The sequence below is a fragment of the Leptidea sinapis genome, chromosome 21, assembly GCF_905404315.1.
Source record: "Leptidea sinapis chromosome 21, ilLepSina1.1, whole genome shotgun sequence".
Classification (NCBI taxonomy): Eukaryota; Metazoa; Arthropoda; class Insecta; order Lepidoptera; family Pieridae; genus Leptidea; species Leptidea sinapis.
The window spans coordinates 3,040,656-3,061,130 of record NC_066285.1 but is presented as its reverse complement, the minus strand read 5'-3'; the positions used below and the strand labels follow the sequence as shown (position 1 = coordinate 3,061,130).

Here is a 20,475-nt window from a genome sequence, read left to right as displayed (position 1 = left end):
GCTTGTCATTATTATTCTTAGTTTCTTTTTTGTCTTGTACCATCATGTTTCTATTACACAGAAATTTATGTAAATTTTGTTTTATTTTTTTTTATTTGTGTCATTGCGCGTTCTACAATCTAGGCTACCCTTCTGATAGTTGGTATTGCAATACGATAAAATTTTATCAACTAAATATATTATTTTGTTTCCCGTCAATATTTCAAATAAATATCGCTAGTATACATCCACTAAACATAAAAATCTTACGCTTTTTACTTTTTTACGCTCCGCAGCGCCCCACAAGGAACTTCGTTCCAAAACTCCTTTTTAAAGCCGGTTAAAAAATAACCTGACAACCCTATTGCTTCAATGAAGTGTACGCACACGTACCTACGTGTATTTTATCAACAAGGCTTAGTTTCCATACTGATACATATGTCTACTGTGATCAAACTATAGCGTCCGAAGACCGAATCACGCACACAAACACACATGTAAACGGCCGCTAAGCAATCTTGACAAGGCAAAACAATTGAGTGTCACGCCGAGACTGGTCGCTGTCCGAGTTAAATTAGCTGCGCCGCGCCGTCCGCACACCAATACGTAACGTTGGCAGTAACGCTATTTGAAAATGGCGGTAACGGGACAATGAGTCGTTTATAATTTTTTATTTAAATAAAATTGGATAACAGAATATTTAAAACTAAATATTTTAAATTTACTTATTTATAATATAACTTTGTAAAAATAATCATTAATATAACATGTTCCATTCCTAAGCTTAAACAACACACACCCAATAAAAATCTAAACACATATTTTACTTTTCGTATGTACCAACCCTAGCGCGCCACCCAAACGTAGGTATAAATTTCAAGGAGACTGCTGAGTTAAGCTACTGTTCTTTTACTTGTTCTATAGTGACAATAACGATTAAGTTTGTTAATTTTACTGTAATGTTTCAGCGGACAGCAAATCGCGAATAGTATGTTACTTCAGCAACTGGGCGGTGTACAGACCAGGGATCGGCAGATACGGTATCGATGACATCCCTGTGGATCTCTGCACCCACATCATATATTCCTTCATCGGTGTCACCGAAAACTCAAATGAAGTCCTTGTCATTGATCCCGAGGTAATAATTGAAAACACAACTGTAATAAATCTACTTCATAAATGGGTCAGAAACCAGACAAATTGGCATTGGGAGAGAACTGAGGGCCACAGAAATTCAAATGCATTTCTCAAATACTTTAGATATAAACAAACTTTAGGAAGTTCCTAGCACCTCAAGAAGATGAAAGTGAAGAACAGTTACTGGCCACTACAGATTAAGCAAACATCTACATATCTTATTAGATTAGATTAAGGCTTTGAAATATCTAGTACGACATGAACTCCCTACAGAGCTTATTCAAGCCTCCTCTACCTAGAACTTTTAAGCTTTATAAAAGTAGTTCTCCTGGGAGATATACAATTAAAAAAAATTAAAGAACTAAATATTATGACTGCTCATTGTCAGAAAATTTATGAAAGTTTAATATACATTCACAAAAATCGCCACCTTTTTGCTCTTATTAGTAATTTTCATTATTATAACACTAGAAATAAGGGATTGCTTCTAACTTATTCTAGTAGGCTTCATAAGATACATAATAGCTTTAAAGGTAAATGTATACACTTTTATAATGAAGTCCCAGCCACTGTTCAGGCATTATCTATAAATAAATTTAAATATTTTATTAAAAAATGGCTGTGTCGTAAATCAATAGGATTTACTCCACAGCTGAATATCTTAGTGATCGGACAGCCTGGGAGTAGATTATGATTATTTTATAACAATAGCAATGACAGTACAATATGTATATTTTTGGCAAAGGATACAGTAGATCTGATAAGGGCACAGTGTCTGCGGCGACAACAACTGTCCCCTTAGCCTGCAAACCCAAAATGCTAAATATTAGATTTAAGATCAGAGTCATATCTGGCATTTTCTTATTGGAAGAAGAAAACAACCAGGAAAACTGCATCTAATAGTAATTATCACCGGTTCCTACAAACACCACAGTACTCGCGTTATACATGCTTTTTTAGAAGGTTTCCCTATTGTATCGTCTCTCGTATTGAAGCTCTTTACAATCATTTGGGTACTTATGATCGAAATTTACTTTAACGCTACACATCCTCATGGTAAGGGTGATGTCCAAGCTTGTGCGTTACTTACGAAAGTGAAGACAAGGATCAGGTAAAGCAGCACTTCACTCTTTGTGATAAATGCAATAGAAGACACACAACGAAGAGTCTCGAAGCAATTCCAATTATATGAAAAAGGACAAACGAACATTTTTTTTCATGAGGGACAAGACAAGCAGCAGGACATTCAGCTAAAAGTAATTGATACGCCCTGCCCATTACAATGCAGTGCCTCTCAGGATTCTTGAAAAACCTTGAGACATAAGATGTTAAGTCTCGTTTTCCCAGTAATTTCACAAGCTGTGGCGCCATTTAGACCGAAACACAATAATGCTATTTATAATACACATTACTGCTTCACCAAAATAGGCGCCGTTGTGGTACCCATAAACTAGCCGGAATCCTTGCAAAGGAGTCTCCCACTGGTACCACATATATACGGGTCATGTTATGGGATGTAATTACCGCGGCATATATTATCTTGTAACACTAGACGAAATCAGAAGAACATTACCTACCTTATAAAGCGTCGGCGTTCATAAAAACTATTTATAGATGCTTGGCTATATCTAACAACATGCCAAGTTATCTGCAAAGTTAGTTAATATTATGTATTATGTTTTCATTTAACATTAGTTTAGCTTTAGAGGCTTGCTGTTTTCATAGGCTTAAAAGCTGTCTAAAGTTCAATATTGGTTGAAGGGAATTCAATAATATTATTGTTGTATTATGTTCGGAGCCCTTAAAATCTTAATGTTACCAATGTATGAAATTTAAGTTGAATACTTTGACGAAGCGACCAAAATTAATGGGCAGTTTATAATTATTTTTTTGTTTTCCGACGGCTTAATTTTATTTATATATAAACAATTAAAAAGCCATATACAAATATCAAAAAAGTTAAAACTGTACATTGATTATTTTTTAACAGAATAGCAATAAAGGTTGTATGTAGAGTTATTGTATGTTTGTCTGTATGTTTGTACGGGCAAAACACAAAAACGGCTGAATGTATTTCAATTTTGCATTAACATGAGGTCTCGACAACATATAGGCTACATATAGTAATGCCACAATTTATATGTTACGAAATCAACAATGAGCTTTTTAATAGATTATGACAATATCTCCACTAAACAACAAGTAGTAGGAGTAATACCCTATTCCCTAGCCGTACTTTTTTTTACCTTTCGAAATCGGCAAGTGCCCCAGGCCAATAGATTTTTCAGATACACCATAATCGAAAGTGCCATATGGCACACTATTCCCTCACCAAGTTATGACCCTTATTTTGCTTACAAGATGGTTTATAGCATGTTCTTATAGCCTGTTTCTATAGATTTCAGATACATTCAAATCATCTGTATTATATTATGCAATCTATTAATACACGTAAAATAATATGCTTCCACAGAACGCTGCGCGCGCGACAAAATCACGCCGATTTGAGGCATACCGCGCGCGATCAGAGTTTCCCGGAACGGAATGTTAGATGAGAAATAAATAAGTTGAAAATATGGTTATTACTTCTGCTATGAAATTCTATTATTTTCTTGTACAAAAAACTATACTGAATAATTTCTCTTTATCTCTTTACTTATACCACATTATTAGACTACTTTTGTTATTGATTAAGAACTGTTAATTCATCTTTCAGTTGGATGTAGAGAAGGGGGGTTATAGAAACTTTACGTCGTTACGTCGAACCCACCCAGGTGTCAAGTTTATGGTGGCTGTTGGTGGATGGGCTGAAGGCGGCTCCAAGTACTCAAGGATGGTGGCAGAGAAGAGTTCAAGAATGGCATTTGTGAGAAGCATTGTTGGTAAGTTCTCTTCACCATCTTGATGTGGGCCTCTCTTACATTCTCAATCGGTCGCTCTTGTCCGAGTGGTCGTAGTTGCTAAGATGATGCAACATTAATCGCCGTTGGTCTCCTTAGTTTTGGTTCGTATTGCCTTCCTCGCGATGGTTCTCCACTTTTGACAGTTTGTTGCATTGCGGGAGCACTCCACCACAGGTGTCTGGGTCACTGATAAGGTTCGTCCATCGGGTGGGTGAGCGTCCTCTCACTCTTTTCCCCTCCACCTGGACTGCACTATCAACCGCTTAATCGATCCTTCATTTCTGGACAGATTTCGTAGTTGCACAGTCGATGATAGCTTTTCGTTCATCTTCAGTTCTTTTAAGATGGAATTGTTGGTTCAGAAGTTGGTTCAGGATGAAAAACGAACTCCGACTTTTGAAGATCACTTGATCTTCAAGAGTCGCCTCCAACACCACATCTCTAAGGCATTAATCTTGCGGCGGTCTTGCAGTCTAAGGGACCAGGTTTCAGCCCCGTAGAGGAAGATTGGAAACACAAGGCACTTCATAAATCGAACCTTGGTGGTTTTGGTGATCCTTCTGTCCACTCTTACAGTTTATCACATAAATAAAATTTGGCATTTACCTCTTAGTGCGATGGTTTTACGATGTACCGTCAAAAAGCATAGCCCTGACCTTGCACCTACAGGTTTTGAAGTGTTTCTGTCTCTCAACAATTCTTTAGGCAATGGCTAAAAACTACTTGTCAGGCTTAGATTAAGGTTTGATCTCCGCTGTGCTCCAATTAGATACCGCACTACCTGAGAACAAATAGCTTTTTGTTATTACGGCAACTATTAGATGCCGTGTGTGCGTAGAATCTTGACACTCAATGGCAGCTTTAAAATTTTGTAACATACATTTCGTATTATTTTACATTGAAATTAATAAAATACAAAATACTTACTGATGATCCCAGTGTCTTTCTAAATTCTTGTAGTATTATTTTTACAAAGTTTTACTACGCAACCCGGCATTTTAATTTCAATTATTAGCAAAGCTTAACAGAACATGTGGTACGTCAACCTCACACATTGTTCGAGACTGGCTCAAGTAGGCCCACTTGGGCGTAGTACTAATTGCCGCACTATGCGATTACGCCTGCGGTATCTAGTTGGAACGCTGAACCAATGCTTAATTTAAGTTGTCAGGTTTTTTTAGAAGTCCCAATATTTCTTCAGCAACGGGATTATGTCACTACCTACAAGATGGTAAAAAGACATTGAACAAAATGGTATATAAACATAATATTATAATATACTGTTATTAAATGTTTATATAAACCTTGAAAATAAAATACGTAAACAATAGTTACATCAGTAATAATATCTCTTTTGTCCATTTTATAAGGAGACATTTTTCAAAAAATAGTTTGCTTTTAATCTTTTACTGTTAACTAGCTGACCCGAAATACGTTGTTCTGTATATAATTAATAAAATAATATTTTTAATGAATTTGTCAATAGTATTTCAAAACATCAAGAATTACTTCGTAAAATATGCACCCTGTTGTCGTAATGAAATTGTTTCACAGAAAAACTGCCAAACCGTGCGTCAATAAATTATTATTATGCATGGACACATCAAAGGAAAACTATTTTGTTGTTTTTATTTAATTCCGAGCGTTTTCCTATTTATTCAAGACCTAAATTTTTCAAATCGGTCCAGCCGTTCTCGAGTTTTAGCGAGACTAACGAACAGCAATTCATTTTTATATACATAGATTGGAGTAAATGTTTTGATCATCTACAGATTTTCTGAACACATACGAGTTTGATGGATTGGATCTGGATTGGGAGTACCCAGGAGCAGCTGACCGAGGTGGTTCATTCTCCGATAAGGATAAGTTCTTGTACCTGGTGCAAGAGTTGCGAAGAGCATTCATCAGAGCAGGGAAGGGGTGGGAACTTACTGCTGCTGTACCAATGGCCAACTTCAGACTGATGGAGGGATACCATGTACCTGATTTGTGCCAGTAAGTAATTTTTTTTATGAAAATAAGGGACGAGACGAGCAGGACGTTCAGCTGGTAACTGATACGCCCTGCCTATTACTCAGGATTCTTAAAAAATACAAAAATTCTGAGCGGCACTACAACTACGCTCGTCACCTTGAGACATAAGATGTTAAGTCTCATTTGCCCAGTAATTTCACTAGTTACGGCGCCCTTCAGACCGAAACACAGTAATGATTACACATTACTGCTTCACGGCAGAAATAGGCATCGTTGTGGTGCCCATAATCTAGCCGGCATCCTGCGCAAAGGAGCCTCCCACTGGTAAGTATGTTACAAGTAATATTGTGTTTAAAATTTAATCCTTACGCCATGTAAGACCTCTTTACATGGGATGCTGGCTGAATGAGTGTCAAACCGGTGCCTTTAGCAGCCGCTAAAACTACTTGGACGGTAGAGTGTGTAAGCAAAATTTGTGTTTTGGCTTAAAGGGGAACCGTGGCTAATGATATTCTATTACTGAAATTAAATAAAGGTTAAATTAATCATTCTAATATTTTATGCTTGTTGTTTAGGTTGTTTAATAAAAAATACTTCTTATATTACCAAAATGTCTATGTTTAGTAAAATAATCGTTCGTTGTCTAGATATTTGACTCGTAAATGTTACATTTCTTGTTTTTCAGAGAGTTGGATGCCATTCACGTGATGTCGTACGATCTTCGTGGTAACTGGGCCGGGTTTGCTGATGTTCACTCACCTCTATACAAACGGCCACATGATCAGTGGGCGTATGAGAAACTTAATGTGGTACGTTGACTTTCCCATTACTCAGGAATTTTGTAATGTGAGAAAACTTATAACAAAAACCAGTCGAAGGCTCCTTTGCACAGGATGCCAGTTAGATAGTGGGTACCACAACGGCACCTATTTCTGCCGTGAAGCAGTAATGTGTAAACATTACTGTGTTTCGGTCTGAAGGGCGCCATAGCTAGTAAAATTACTGTGGGCAAATGAGACTTAACATCTTATGTCTCAAGGTGACGAGCGCAATTGTATTGCCGTTAAGAATTTTTGGGTTTTTCAAGAATCCTGAGTGGCACAACATTGTAATGGGCAGGGCGTATCAATTATTATCAGCTGAACGCCCTGCTCGTCTCGTCCCTTATTTTCATTAAATAATATTGAGGTATCCATATGCACTTTACTTCTCAATGGCTCAAGATCCTCTAAAACCTCTTACTGTTCTTTAATTTGGCACTATTACAAAGTTTCTGAGCAAATATATGTAAATAGGTACATTTTCTTCACCCGACCCAAAAATCTGCACTGAAATGGATTCCACAAGTAAATAAACCTTGCTGACGTCACGATTACAAATTGTGAGAAATGAATAGAATATAATTAATCATTTCAGAACGACGGCCTCAATCTGTGGGAAGAAAAGGGATGTCCGTCAAACAAATTGGTCGTGGGTATTCCATTCTACGGGCGATCCTTCACTTTGTCGTCTGGCAACACTAACTACGGGTTGGGCACATACATCAATAAGGAGGCCGGCGGAGGGTTGCCTGCACCCTTCACTAATGCTACCGGATTTTCTGCTTATTATGAAGTTAGTATTCCGGTGAAAGATTTATGAAACACAACATATTTACTTTAATTTTAATTTCAGATATGGTTTGGTCATGTAGAGAAGTTGTATAAATTTGGAAAATTTGCAGTGTCACTAATAGTGTTTGAGCTAATCTGGATAAAAGTATCGATAAGTTGACTTAAGTATCGCGTATGTTGCAAGGTCCGCACCGCATTGCAAGGTCTGTCTCGAAATCAATCTTGGCAGGTGCAAACCATAGAAATCTAAATAAGAAAGTTCTAGAAATGACAGAGCCGCTTTAAATATATCGCCTCGCAGGTGACTTACACAATGCTATCGAGTAAGTGGTGATTTAGTGCAAACTGTAACAACGGATATAAAGGTGGAAAATTGCAGTGTCAATTATAGTGTTTGAGCTAATCTGGATAAAAGTTTCGATAAGTCAATTAAGTAACTTCGCGATACTTATGTCAATAAGTATCGCGTATATTTCAAGGTCCGCACCGCATTGCAAGGTCCGTCTCGAAATCAAACTAGGCAGATGAAAACCAAATAGATCAAAATAAGAAGTTCTAGAAGTGACAAAGCCACTTTAAGAATATCGCCTCGTAGGTGACTTACAGACTATTATTCTTCTTCATTTGCTTTCGAATTCTATTGAGGTTGAGTTTCTCCAATCAATTATTTTGATTATTAATTTGTTAAATATGGCATCAAATCAAATGCATTATCTTAAGAATGTATTTGATTTGATTGATGAATCTCTTATGGTTGATTTTATGCCCACATCTATATAAGAGATTTCCACCTATATATTGACTCATCATCATATCTCTGGAACCATAAGGCGTAGAGTATTGAAATTAAGTATGGATATTCTTTTCGCCGAGTAGAGATCAGCTAAGAATGGAGTTTACGAAATTCCAGCCGTAAGAGTTTTTTTTTATAATGCACAGAATAACGTCTGTCACGTCAGCTAGTATCTACTATATAACGGCCATTCCCAATATTCAGTCTATCTCTTACTTGAGATAAAAATCGTAACTATCGTTGAATTTTCTGTTCCAATAAACTTATCGATGGTAACTCACCTTATCCGTACACGCTGTCTGTCAATGGGACGACGTATAGTTTACCAGCGATAAAAGTTTGTATGGAAATTGCAAATCACGCGTCCCAATCAGTCAAAATTCAATAATTTCCTAATGTTATAGATTTGCATGGATGTCAACAACCCTGAGAACGGTTGGACCAAGAAATGGGATGACCAAGGCATGTGTCCCTACGCTTACAAAGGAACGCAATGGGTTGGCTATGAAGATCCGCGCAGTGTTGAGATCAAGATGAACTGGATCAAGCAGAAAGGTTACCTTGGAGCTATGACCTGGGCTATAGACATGGATGACTTCCAGGGTGTATGTGGAGAAAAGAATCCTTTGATAAAACTTCTTCATCAATATATGAGCACCTATTCTGTGCCACCTGCACGTACTGGAAACACCACTCCAACGGTAAGTTAATCAATCAAAAATAATGGAATAATAAACAGAAAAACTTTGATATAAATGACGAACACAAAGATTTGGCTTGACGTGCGACAATAGATATCAAAACTCTCAAATCTTTTGTCACAATCTGAATCCTATATTAATAAGTAACCTTGCTTAGATTAAGGATTGGTCTCTGCTGTGCTCCAACCATATACCGCAGGCGTAGTCGCAAAGTGCGGCAACTATTGCTACGCCCAAGTGGGCGTACTCTTGCCAGTCTCTCTGTGTGACGTTGACAACTTTACTAATAATTGAAACTAAAATGCCGGGTTGCCGCAGTAAAACTTTGTAAAATGAATACTGCAATGTATAAGAAAGACACTGGGATCACATATTTTGTATTTTATTAATTTCAATAACACGAAGCGTATGTTACAAAATTTGAAAGACACCATTAAGTGTAAAAAAACTATTGTTCTTAGGGAGTGCGGTATCTAGTTGCAGCAAAGCGGAGACCAATCCCTAATCTAAGTTACATTGCTTATGTTTATCTAAGGATTTACTGCTTATACACTCTTATCCCGCTGAATAATAGTGAAGATCTAGTACTATTGAGTTACATATTTTATCTACACCCATGCTTTAAATCCTCTATTAAAGATTCTGAAACAGTTAGCTTATTGCCAACATTAAAACACCCTATGTTCTAATAACCATTACATCATCCAAAAGAGTGTTGTAAAGTTGTACTGAATTTCATAACAACACTCCCTTCATGCTCATAGAGTTTTAACAGACAGCCACATTCTTATTGCTCGATGTGTGGTATCTGTATGAATTTCAAAAAAAGAACATTTTGGGTTACGCGCGTTCCACACAACCAGAACGTCGCGCGCCGTAAAAAAAGTAGGTTTTCGTCGATATTTTTATTGTTTTGTTTACAAAAAAATGAGCGATTAATTTCCAAAAGAACATAATATTCAAGTGAATTTTAATTATTATACTATACAAAATGTAAATTACTACTTAAATAATTAATGCAATAATAAGTAATGGATGATATTAGGTTACTCCTAGGACTTGCTGTTTTAATGTTAGCAGTAAGCTAACTGTTCCAGAATCTTTTAGAGGATTCATATTTTGGGTGTAGATAAAGTCTTGTATGCAACTGTTGATAATTAGATATTAAAACATTCATGTGATACTATTATCACACTCGGCTTCGCCTCGTGAGATAAATCCACATTCGTGTTTTAATGCCCCTTATTACGCAACAGTTGCATAAATAACTAATATATTATAGGTTTGACATTTCATAATTCGCTAATGATGGAATGTACATCGCTGCCATAGCGCTGTCCTATTTAATCGTGTGATTTGTGAGAAATGAATGCAAGTGGCTGCAATTAGAGTTTATTCTCGCGTCCAAGTTTAAAATCGTGAATACTTACTATTACCATAGCTAACAGGAATTTTCGTCCCTCGCGATATTTTCGTTTGTTTCTTATTAGATTTCAGCGAATTTTTTAAGTAAATTATTTTTTGTTTTAGTAGCATCAGCAACCTTTACGTCTAATAACACGCGACCGCTTTGATCTTTTATGGTCTTCGAGTGAGGACGTATTGATACGTTTATCGAAAGTACGTTAAACGAACCTGATACCCAGCTTTTGAAGTTTTATGAAAATAACTGACGGCTTCCTGCAAGGCAATTACTGCAATACTGTTTTGTTTAACAGCCCATTTCAATATTGTGATATAATATTAACTTAATATTAAACCTAACTTAAAATTCGATGAATGAATCATCGAAGTTTCTAACAAATCGCAATCCACATTTGTATTCAAAATTACATGTTTTTGAGTAGTCACAGTTTAAGATGATTATAATTGGTGACAATTCTAATGTCCAAACACGATATAATAAAGTGTCATTTACTTCTCAATTATCTTCACAATAACTTATTTTTTTTTAATTTCTTGCCAATATGGCGTTGTCATTGACATCAATGACGTTCTATACATATAATATAAGGAGATATAATTCGCAATCTGATAGCGGAACGGCAAAAGTGTGCTTAACAAGACAATGTACGCACACTTTTCTCCTTAGTCGTCCTATGCTGTAATTGATAGGATATTTCATATTTCGGCTATGTTATTATTCATTATACATCAAAACTAGAATTTAGCTTTTATAAAGTAATGAAAAAACGAAGCTAAACAATAAATAATAAAGTAATATTATATTTTAGCTTAAATTTATCAGAAGAAAACAAATTAATTCTTTGATTTTGTACAATCTTATAATACCGGTTATTGCTTTTCGTAATCATAAAAGTTCCCTCTAGTCTGTTTACGCTGCGAATATATATGGGACAAAATAATAATATGACTTAGAAACGATATTGCGAAAGTTGACGAATATGTCCAATTTATTACATTCTGTATGATACCTAAAGCGAACTAATAACGTAGATTATTGCGGATCAGATAGACAGAGCGGAGAAAAGAAGTTATTAATTATATTGACTTTCGGGTGTCTTGCTACTAATACATATAATATTACTAGCTGCCCCGACAGATGTTGTTCTGTAGATAATAAAAAAAATACAGTTTTATAGAAATTTGCCTATTATATTTCAAAATATTAAGAATTATTTCGTAAAAAACGCTCCCTGTTGTTATAATGAGATTGTTTCACAGCGGAACTGTCATACCGTGCGTCACTAATTTATTCTCTTGTAGAAAATATGTCCATACAAAACAAATATATAAAATAATAATTATATATGGGTCCCAAATCGAAATAAAACTTTCCTATCTCTCAAGTTGGACCAATTTGCACTCCATGGACACCCATTAAAATCCGTTCATAAGTATTCCATTAAAAAACGTATTAACATTGACTGATTGCATTGCAGCCAGAATGGGCGAAACCACCTTCAACACCCTCAGACGCTTCTGAAGGTGCCCCAATACCTACCACCACAACAACACAAGCACCGACAACCAGACCTGCGACGCAACCCACGGTTGTTCAGCAAACTACCACGACGGCAGCACCGGTTGAGCAACCAGAAATAATCAATGAAATAGAGCAACCACCATCGGTTTGTATAATAGAACATAACGATACAATTGCGCAAAGTAGGAGATGACCTGCAGTACGAGTGGTAGTTGCGCAAAGTTCGACCACTATAATTATTTTCAAACATTCCCGCACGCTCAGCTACATTCCCGCAAGGTCTTGATAACCTGTGGGAAAGTAGTACTTTGCGAACGCACATTCATGCGCAAAATCGAACTTTGCGCACGATAGTAGGAAAAATAATTTAAATCAGCCAGTTGTAATTATTGTACACAGGTTATTTTATTTTTCTTTTTTATTTGATTTTATTTGGGGAGCGTTTACAGCAACATTTACAAATCAGTCAAGTAAACTTAATTCTAAATGCCAATTACATGCTTATACATATCGAAAGAAATTTGCTTAGTATAACTATAGATTTAGAATCTCGTAAAATCCTTGGCGAAGGCACTTTTTATGTTTTTTATACCACCACTAAAAAGATCAAATCGGCTATCACAATTATACATATTGAACAGTTTGGTGATCCGTGGTATGTAACTGTTTATTCTATATTAAGAATGACTGGTAGGTACGTAAAGTAAATCATGTTTTCTTTATTTACTTTTAATGTGACGATAACAAGATTTGCTTCATACATTGCAGCCGTTTAACGGCCGTTTTCAATAACGTATCTCTAGTTACGGATACATTGCTGTCACCGTTTAATGACAAGATCTTATCTATCCATAGTTATAGTCCAATGGTTTATGTCGATAGGTTATTGAAAACGGTCGTAAAATAGTCTCATTAACTTGACGTAACCTAATTTAAATTAATCATTATTTATTTACAAATAAGCTAAGGATGCGTAATTAAAAACCATTCTATCTTTCTATTAAAGAACTTGATGAGTCATGAGTAATGGCCCTTTTCCTAATGTTTTTTTATTCATCAGGAAAACGAAGTGGACAGTCCAGAAGTTTGCAGTTCGAACGAAGATTATATTGCCGACAAGAAACGTTGTGATAAGGTATGAATGAATATTCATTTATAATGTTTGAATATTATATTTATAACGAGGTATTATCAATTGTTCAAGAGAATACTAGGCTAAAATAAATTTGAAGAGGTTTTTTTGACCACTTATGATGACGACGGTGATCTTTTTTTCATCAGAAAAGAGAACTTTACTCCATTTAACATATGATTTACTCACGTGTAAAGGTCTACCATCGATACTAGGCGATTGTCTTATGAGATTACAGTCCACGCTAAGCTAATATTATTTAAATAGTGCTCAGTGCTCTGTGAACGGCTGGATCTCTTGGCGTTGCGTAGAGACGTCACATCATTGTGTGTCTTCTACCGCAATTATCACGGGGAGTGTTCCGAAGAGCTGTTTAACCTGATTCCTGCCGCCGAATTCCACCTTCGCACGACACGCCACAAGTTAGGATTTCATCCCCACCATCTGGATGTGTGGCGGTCCTCCACAGTGCGGTTTTCAAGGAGCTTTCTCCCTCGTACTACAAAGCTATGGAATGAGATTCCTTGTGCGGTGTTTCCGGGACAATACGACATGGGTACCTTCAAAAAAAGCGCGTACACCTTCCTTAAAGGCCGGCAACGCTCTTGTGATTCCTCTAGTGTTGCAAGAGAATGTGATGCGGTGATCACTTAACACCAGGTGACCCGTACGCTCGTTTGTCCTCCTATTCCATAAAAAAAAAATCGTAAAATCATCACAACTAAGCCTCGAACCTCACCAAGCCTACCAATGTATCAGTCGTAAGAAGTCAGACCGCCAGAAACATCCATATTTGAGCACCTTTACTTAATGCGCCCTATTTATGACATTTATTGTATTATCTCTAGTGTAGGAACTCTGACATCCCTCGAAAGATATTATTATCTTTTATTAAATCTCTGGTTAAATGATGGCTAATTCAAGTTCTGAAGACATACCTTCATTGATTAGCAGTTGCAATATTTTACACCAAAATGCGAATAACAAATTTTTTTTTACAGTACTGGCGTTGTGTAAATGGCGAAAGTGTGCAGTTTATGTGTCAACCAGGAACAGTTTTCAACACGGCACTTAATGTTTGTGATTGGCCAAACAATGTTAATAGAAGTGAATGTAAAATTAAATAGAATAATTATAGTTTCAAAAGCTGCATTTATATATAGTTATATGAATAGATACATAAGCAGGAAATATTATTTGTTATGAGAATCATAAGCTATTATAAGCTATGTATGTAATATTTCGAAGTTATTAAGTACGGTTGACAAAATAATAATAAAAATTACATTTTCCTAGTCTTTTTAACAGGATTTTTACAGGTTTTACAAGTTTAGGTGTCTTAGATTTAATAATGCAATATTTCATTATTTAATATTGTTACTGGTATATATTTTGAAATAGCTTCTCATAACAAATTTTATACGTGTGGGTATGATGTTTTTGTAGTAAGTACCTAATGGTGGCACAAATTATATAAAAATATATTAAAAAGACTGCTAAAATTTAATTATACATCAAAAATTTGTGCTATACCTACCTTTTATTTACAAATAGTAGAAATTAATTTATATTTAGATTAATTTATAGATTAAGCTTTACAATTAATGATATAAAATATTATCGGTTCTAACGAAGGATAATTGGTGAATAATTTAACTTATATTACTCAGATCGATGCTATTAAATTATAAGTACAGAAAATATCATGTGTATTATTTATCTGCTGTTTTTGTAACATTTACATTAATATTAAATACGTTAAATTAATTAAATTAATTAATAATTATTAACTGACCCGACAGACGCTGATCTGTTCAAAATATGACGGTGTGTGATCTGTCTCTTACTGCCAAACAATTCACAGTTATTTTAAATAACACTGGGGCTAAAATTACATTTAAAAAAAAATCTAATAATTAATTAAGTCTTAATTTAATTTATTGTTACGAATATTAGAAAACATTACAAAAAAAGGAGAAATAGAAAATAAGGGTTCATTTTTATATGCAGGATGTAATCGTTAAGTGTGACCAGTCCTAAAAAACAACCCCCTTAACGCTTGTACTCCGAACGATAAATTGATCAAACCGATTTAAGCCGGTAATAAACATCAAATTCCAAATATTGCCTATCATAGATAATTACTGATATACAATAATCGCAACGTTACTAGTGAGCATGAGTGACATTTAATATTCCATAAAGTAGTCTCCGCTTCCACTTGATCTGAGCGAGAATCGTATTGCTAATTACTGTCTCATGTCATATAATTAATCTTTATACAGGATGTAATCTTTAAGTGTGACCAGGCGATTATTCCGTAACTATAAAAAATATCAAAAAACTTTAAACTGATATCGAAAGTATGCTACATAATCAGTAATTTGAATTTGATCAATTTATTGTTCGGTGTTTAAGCGTTAAGGGGGTTGTTTTTTAGACCTTATTAACCGGTTACATTTATATATTTCGTTTTCTTGCTAAAAGCAATAATCTATCTTAAAACATAGATTATTAGTTGAAGTTAAACCAGTACACGATGTCAGATAGAATATCGTTTACTTCGTCATACATACATCATAATACTTGTCTTTTCATTTTTTATACGAGTGAAGTGTCGCCCGGAAACAATACTAACTATTTACTATATTATGTTTTTTTTTGTAAACATTATCCATCACTGTAGGAGCTCTAAAAACATTCAACGACTCTAACATATTTTGTTAGTATTAGTAGTAACATGTTTACAATCATTTCTTAACAGCAGTGTGGCAGCACCAGTGGGAGGCTCCTTTGCACAGGATCCCGGCTAAATTATGGGTACCACAACGGTGCCTATTTCTGCCGAGAAACAGTAATGTGTAAACATTATTGTGTTTCGATCTGAAGGGCGCCTTAGCTGCTAAAATTACTGGGCAAATGAGACATAACGCCACTCTGCTGCGCTGCACTGTAATTGGAAGGGGTACCAATTACCATCAGCTGATCTTCATGCTCGTCTCGTCCCTTATCTTCATAAGAAAACCATAAGCAGCACCGAGTAAACGTAAACTACAAGAACTTAAGTTCATGACGGTTGAGTAAAAATAAAGAAAGTTTATCAGACTTGGAGGTCGTACATGAAGTGCGTGCTATCGACAAACGTGAGGAATTACCAGTTTATTGGTCGTAAAACTCACTGCGGGTTATAAATGAAACACCAGAACATCTTGTACTGGACGAGAAGTATTGGCCGTAAATAAACATTGTTAGCTCTGGCAAGGAGTCACTCTCATTACTTCAGTCTCAAGCTTTTATGGCGATGTAGAATAATTGTGATCTTGTGAATAGGTTTAGTAAGTACTACTACAAAAACTAATTTTACGCTTCATTCTCTTTGTATGCGTTCAACATATTGCAATGATCCTTTGTATTCCATTCATTCATTGAATCATTTGAATCAGTCATCACATAACTATTGAATATCTCCGTTCCATCGGAAGCCATATCCTGGTATACTAGATATAAAGAGTATATTCATGCGACCACGTTACGTCACCAAACTATAGCTATTATGGGGTAGCTAAGTTCTGATCGCGACTTTGCTTGCCTTTTTATTATAGTTTTTCCTCTGTAACTAAAGATATAAAATATTGTTGTTATCAGTTATTTGTTCGTTGCGTATTATTGAAACCGTATCCTCAGGTACAGGTATTAGATTAGGTATTCAAGATATTATGGTATCGAGGCATAAAAATCCAAACTTAACTTCATTCGTCTAAATGCAGAAACATTCTTTAATTCTCTCTAAAGTGTAATTAAAATGAGTGCCAAATCATAAGTCCATTCAAATTCAAATATTTTTATTCAAAGTAAGATTTTGTAAAAATAAAACTTTGGCCTGAGAAGAAGAGGCACATGAAATTTAGCTGGCTTCTTTTTGTTAAATAGAAATACAATTTAATTTATTAATTACATAGCCTGAGAGTGGTTTCTATTTCTAAGGTGTGGTATTTTCAAGAAAGTGTTTTGTCTTAGTAACTTTTATCACACAAACGTTTCTTAACTATTCCTTTAATTATTGTAACACATTTGTTTTGTACATTTTCTGGGATATGTTGTACTAACTCGACTTAACCGAGAAGTAGGCATTATATTTATCACACATTTTGGAAAATTGGAATAGTTGAATTTTACACTTATTGTAATTTTTTTAATGTTTATATACAATATTAGAACAATGCTCAAATGTTTCGACTTATTAGAATTTTTAATAATAATAATAATCATAAATGTTTATTCCGAATTATTTAAAAACATAAAAAAGAGTTACGAATATCGGGACGAGTAATAATAGATCAATCCGTAGACACTGTAAATAAATAAAGTTAAATTTTATGTTAAAAATATATATATATTGTGCTATCTTTATATTAATATGTCAAATTTATTTAAAGAAATTGCCAATTATATATTCTTTTAAACAATATATGACCTGATTATGTCACATTGAGCAATACTTCCTTTGCTATATTTTGGGAAGACTTCGGCACAAACTACCACTTCAGCGAGGCCGCCACGGTGAAAACAACTCATAACAAAAACAAATGATGACAAAAGTGGAGCACTTTGTTTAAATTTCTGCATAAATAATTAAAACACAAAACTTCTAAGAAATGTTAATAAAGATATTTCGCTACGAATAAGCCCTGCTACGAATTCCAAAACTAATTATTATGAATAAACTTAAAATGAAATAGCTTTGACACAGTTTAGTAACTCTGAGCCAACTCTAGCTCGAGGGAAGCTTGCTAAACGTTTCATTAAGCTGTATCTTGCCAATTTAACCTTCGATTAACTCGCGAGATGCAGCCAATTTGATTAGAAGCTTAAAAGACCTCGCGTTTGTTTTATAGTAACATGAAAATGATATAGTTCATTATTATTTCATTAAAAAAATACATTACATATTTAATAATTTAAGAATTATTGTTAAAATGAATGGCATTTATTGAAATGTAAAGGACACATCTGAAGAATTGAGAATCATCACACAATTGTCTTGACCTGTTCGAAAACAGAGGTACGCTAAATAGCTCAATATTTACGTGCCACACGAACTTACAGAGAGAGACCTAAGTAACTTGTTTCTTCTATCGAGAAGGTAGCGGAATAGAGTAAATTGAGCCTTGTCCAATTTAACCCCCAGACTCAAGATTGCGCGTTTACCACTATAAAAAACCATTTGTCGTATCACCGCACTTCGACAACACTTCCCTTACAGTCTCGCTAGTATCGGAATTATGGGTCTCGAAATCTCGAGCGATAGCCAATTCCGCCGAGCATAGCCAAATTGGCTTCGAAGCTGGGCGTTATAAATAGAGCACGTGAATACTTCAAGCTGACCCACATTCTAGCGCACTTCCGGCCACATATGGAGTATCAGCTCGATCCATTTGACCGCGTGCAACACACAGCAGCACGAACTGTCGGGGACTCAGTGCTTTGTGAATGGCTAGATCACTTGGCGTTGCGTAGAGACATCCCTTCATTGTGTGTCCTCTATTGCATTTATCACGCGGAGTGTTCCGAAGAGCTGTTCACCTAATTCCTGCCGCCGAATTCCACCTCCGCACAACATGCACAAGTTAGGATATCATACTCACCATCTGGATGTGTGGCGGTCCTCCACAGTGCGGTTTCCAAGGAGCTTTCTTCCACGTACTACGAAGCTGTGGAATGAACATCCTTTTGCGGTGTTTGCAGGACGATACGACATGGTTACCTTAAAAAAAATCGCGTACACTTTCACTTGTAATTCGGCTCTGGTGTTGCAAGAGAAAGTGGGCGGCGGTGATCACTTGACACCAGGTAACCCGTACGCTCGTTTGCCCACCTTTTGCATAAAAATAACGACAAATTAGTTTTTATTTTATTATTATTATTATTTATTAATGTTATAATAAAAAGGAGACGATGTCTATCCCTACTAATATAAATGTCAATGTAAGTTTGTTTGTTAAGCTTTTAAGCCGCAGCTACTGAACCGTTTTTGATGTAATTTGGTAAAGCGATAGAATAGAGTTTGGGAAAGAACATAGGCTTCATTTTGTCCCGGAAAAATCCATGATTCACGCGGGATTTGTAAAAAACTGAAATTCACGTCGATCAGCTCGAAATAAGATTCATATATTATGTTGGGTACGGGAGCGAAAACGGGAACACTGAACTGGAATTAGAACATGAGATAATCTTTATCTACGCAGGCGAAGTTGCGGGCATCAGCTAGTTATAAATAAAATAAACATCATTCTTAAAAAGAAAATATTCTATTGTAGCAAAATTGAAGACTGCATGTATTTTAAGTTAGTCTAAATAAAGGAAGCAGAAAATTTTTATCGTTAGATACAAGTTTACGACGGCAACGTGCAGGGAGCAGCTGTGAGAGAATATGGAACTCATAAAGTTGAATCGTGTTAGAATTCGAATTATTCTGGAGATTGAAAAACATCAGAATAATGCTGAGGCTGACTTAAAAGAAGATTCATGACTTAAATCTTCTAATGCATATAGAAATTTACAAAGATTTTATGTAAATAGGCTTGAAATTTGTAAAGGAACGATACTAGTGGGAGGCTCCTTTGCTCGGGATGCCGGCTAGATTATGGGTACAACAACGGCACCTATTTCGGCCGTGAATCAGTAATGTGTAAACATTATTGTGTTCCGGTCTGAAGGGCGCCGTAGCTAGTGTAATTACTGCGCAAATGAGACAACATATTATGTCTCAAGGTGGCGAGCGCAATTGTAAAGCCGCTCAGAGTTTTTGGGTTTTTCAATAATCTTAAGCGGTACTGCATTGTAATCTTAAGCGCAGGGTGTATAAATTACCATCAGCTGAACGTCCTGCTCGTCTCATCCCTTTTTTCATAAAAAAACCCTACCAAAATAGGTAACGATTCTGCCCGCCCGAAGCTTATTCTCTGTAGCGTTTAGTTACTCATGTGCTGGCGGATAGCTCATATTATATGGCTTAACGTAGTATATTTATACCAGAAACTGAATCAAAAAAAGTATTAATACATATTTCAAATTTTTATAAAAATACAAGAAGACAATTTCAAAGTATACAGTGAGATAAAAAACATCTATCTAACATCAACTCTTAAAATATACTCGTAGATATTGAAGTTAACAAGCCAATAACATTTAGAATTCAGCGAATTGTTATTTAAATTTTTATACGTAATAAAATTTGCAATATCGAAACTTAAACTACGAGAGTTTAAAACATGATGGTATCTTTAGATTTTACTA

General features: G+C 35.4%; 1 protein-coding gene across 1 annotated transcript in view; it reads left to right on the top strand.

Annotated features, from left to right (window-relative positions):
- LOC126970514 (endochitinase) overlaps nt 1-14,880 on the top strand; it is a 29,592-nt gene extending 14,712 nt beyond the window's left edge. Inside the window, exons 3-11 of the mRNA XM_050816469.1 lie at nt 948-1,117; nt 3,833-3,998; nt 5,792-6,014; nt 6,679-6,802; nt 7,410-7,607; nt 8,804-9,100; nt 12,004-12,192; nt 13,108-13,182; nt 14,181-14,880. Of these exons, the coding sequence (XP_050672426.1) occupies nt 948-1,117; nt 3,833-3,998; nt 5,792-6,014; nt 6,679-6,802; nt 7,410-7,607; nt 8,804-9,100; nt 12,004-12,192; nt 13,108-13,182; nt 14,181-14,306 (1,568 nt within the window). The 3' untranslated portion in view covers nt 14,307-14,880. The remainder of the gene's footprint in view (nt 1-947; nt 1,118-3,832; nt 3,999-5,791; nt 6,015-6,678; nt 6,803-7,409; nt 7,608-8,803; nt 9,101-12,003; nt 12,193-13,107; nt 13,183-14,180) is intronic.
- The last annotated feature ends 5,595 nt before the right edge of the window (nt 14,881-20,475 follow it).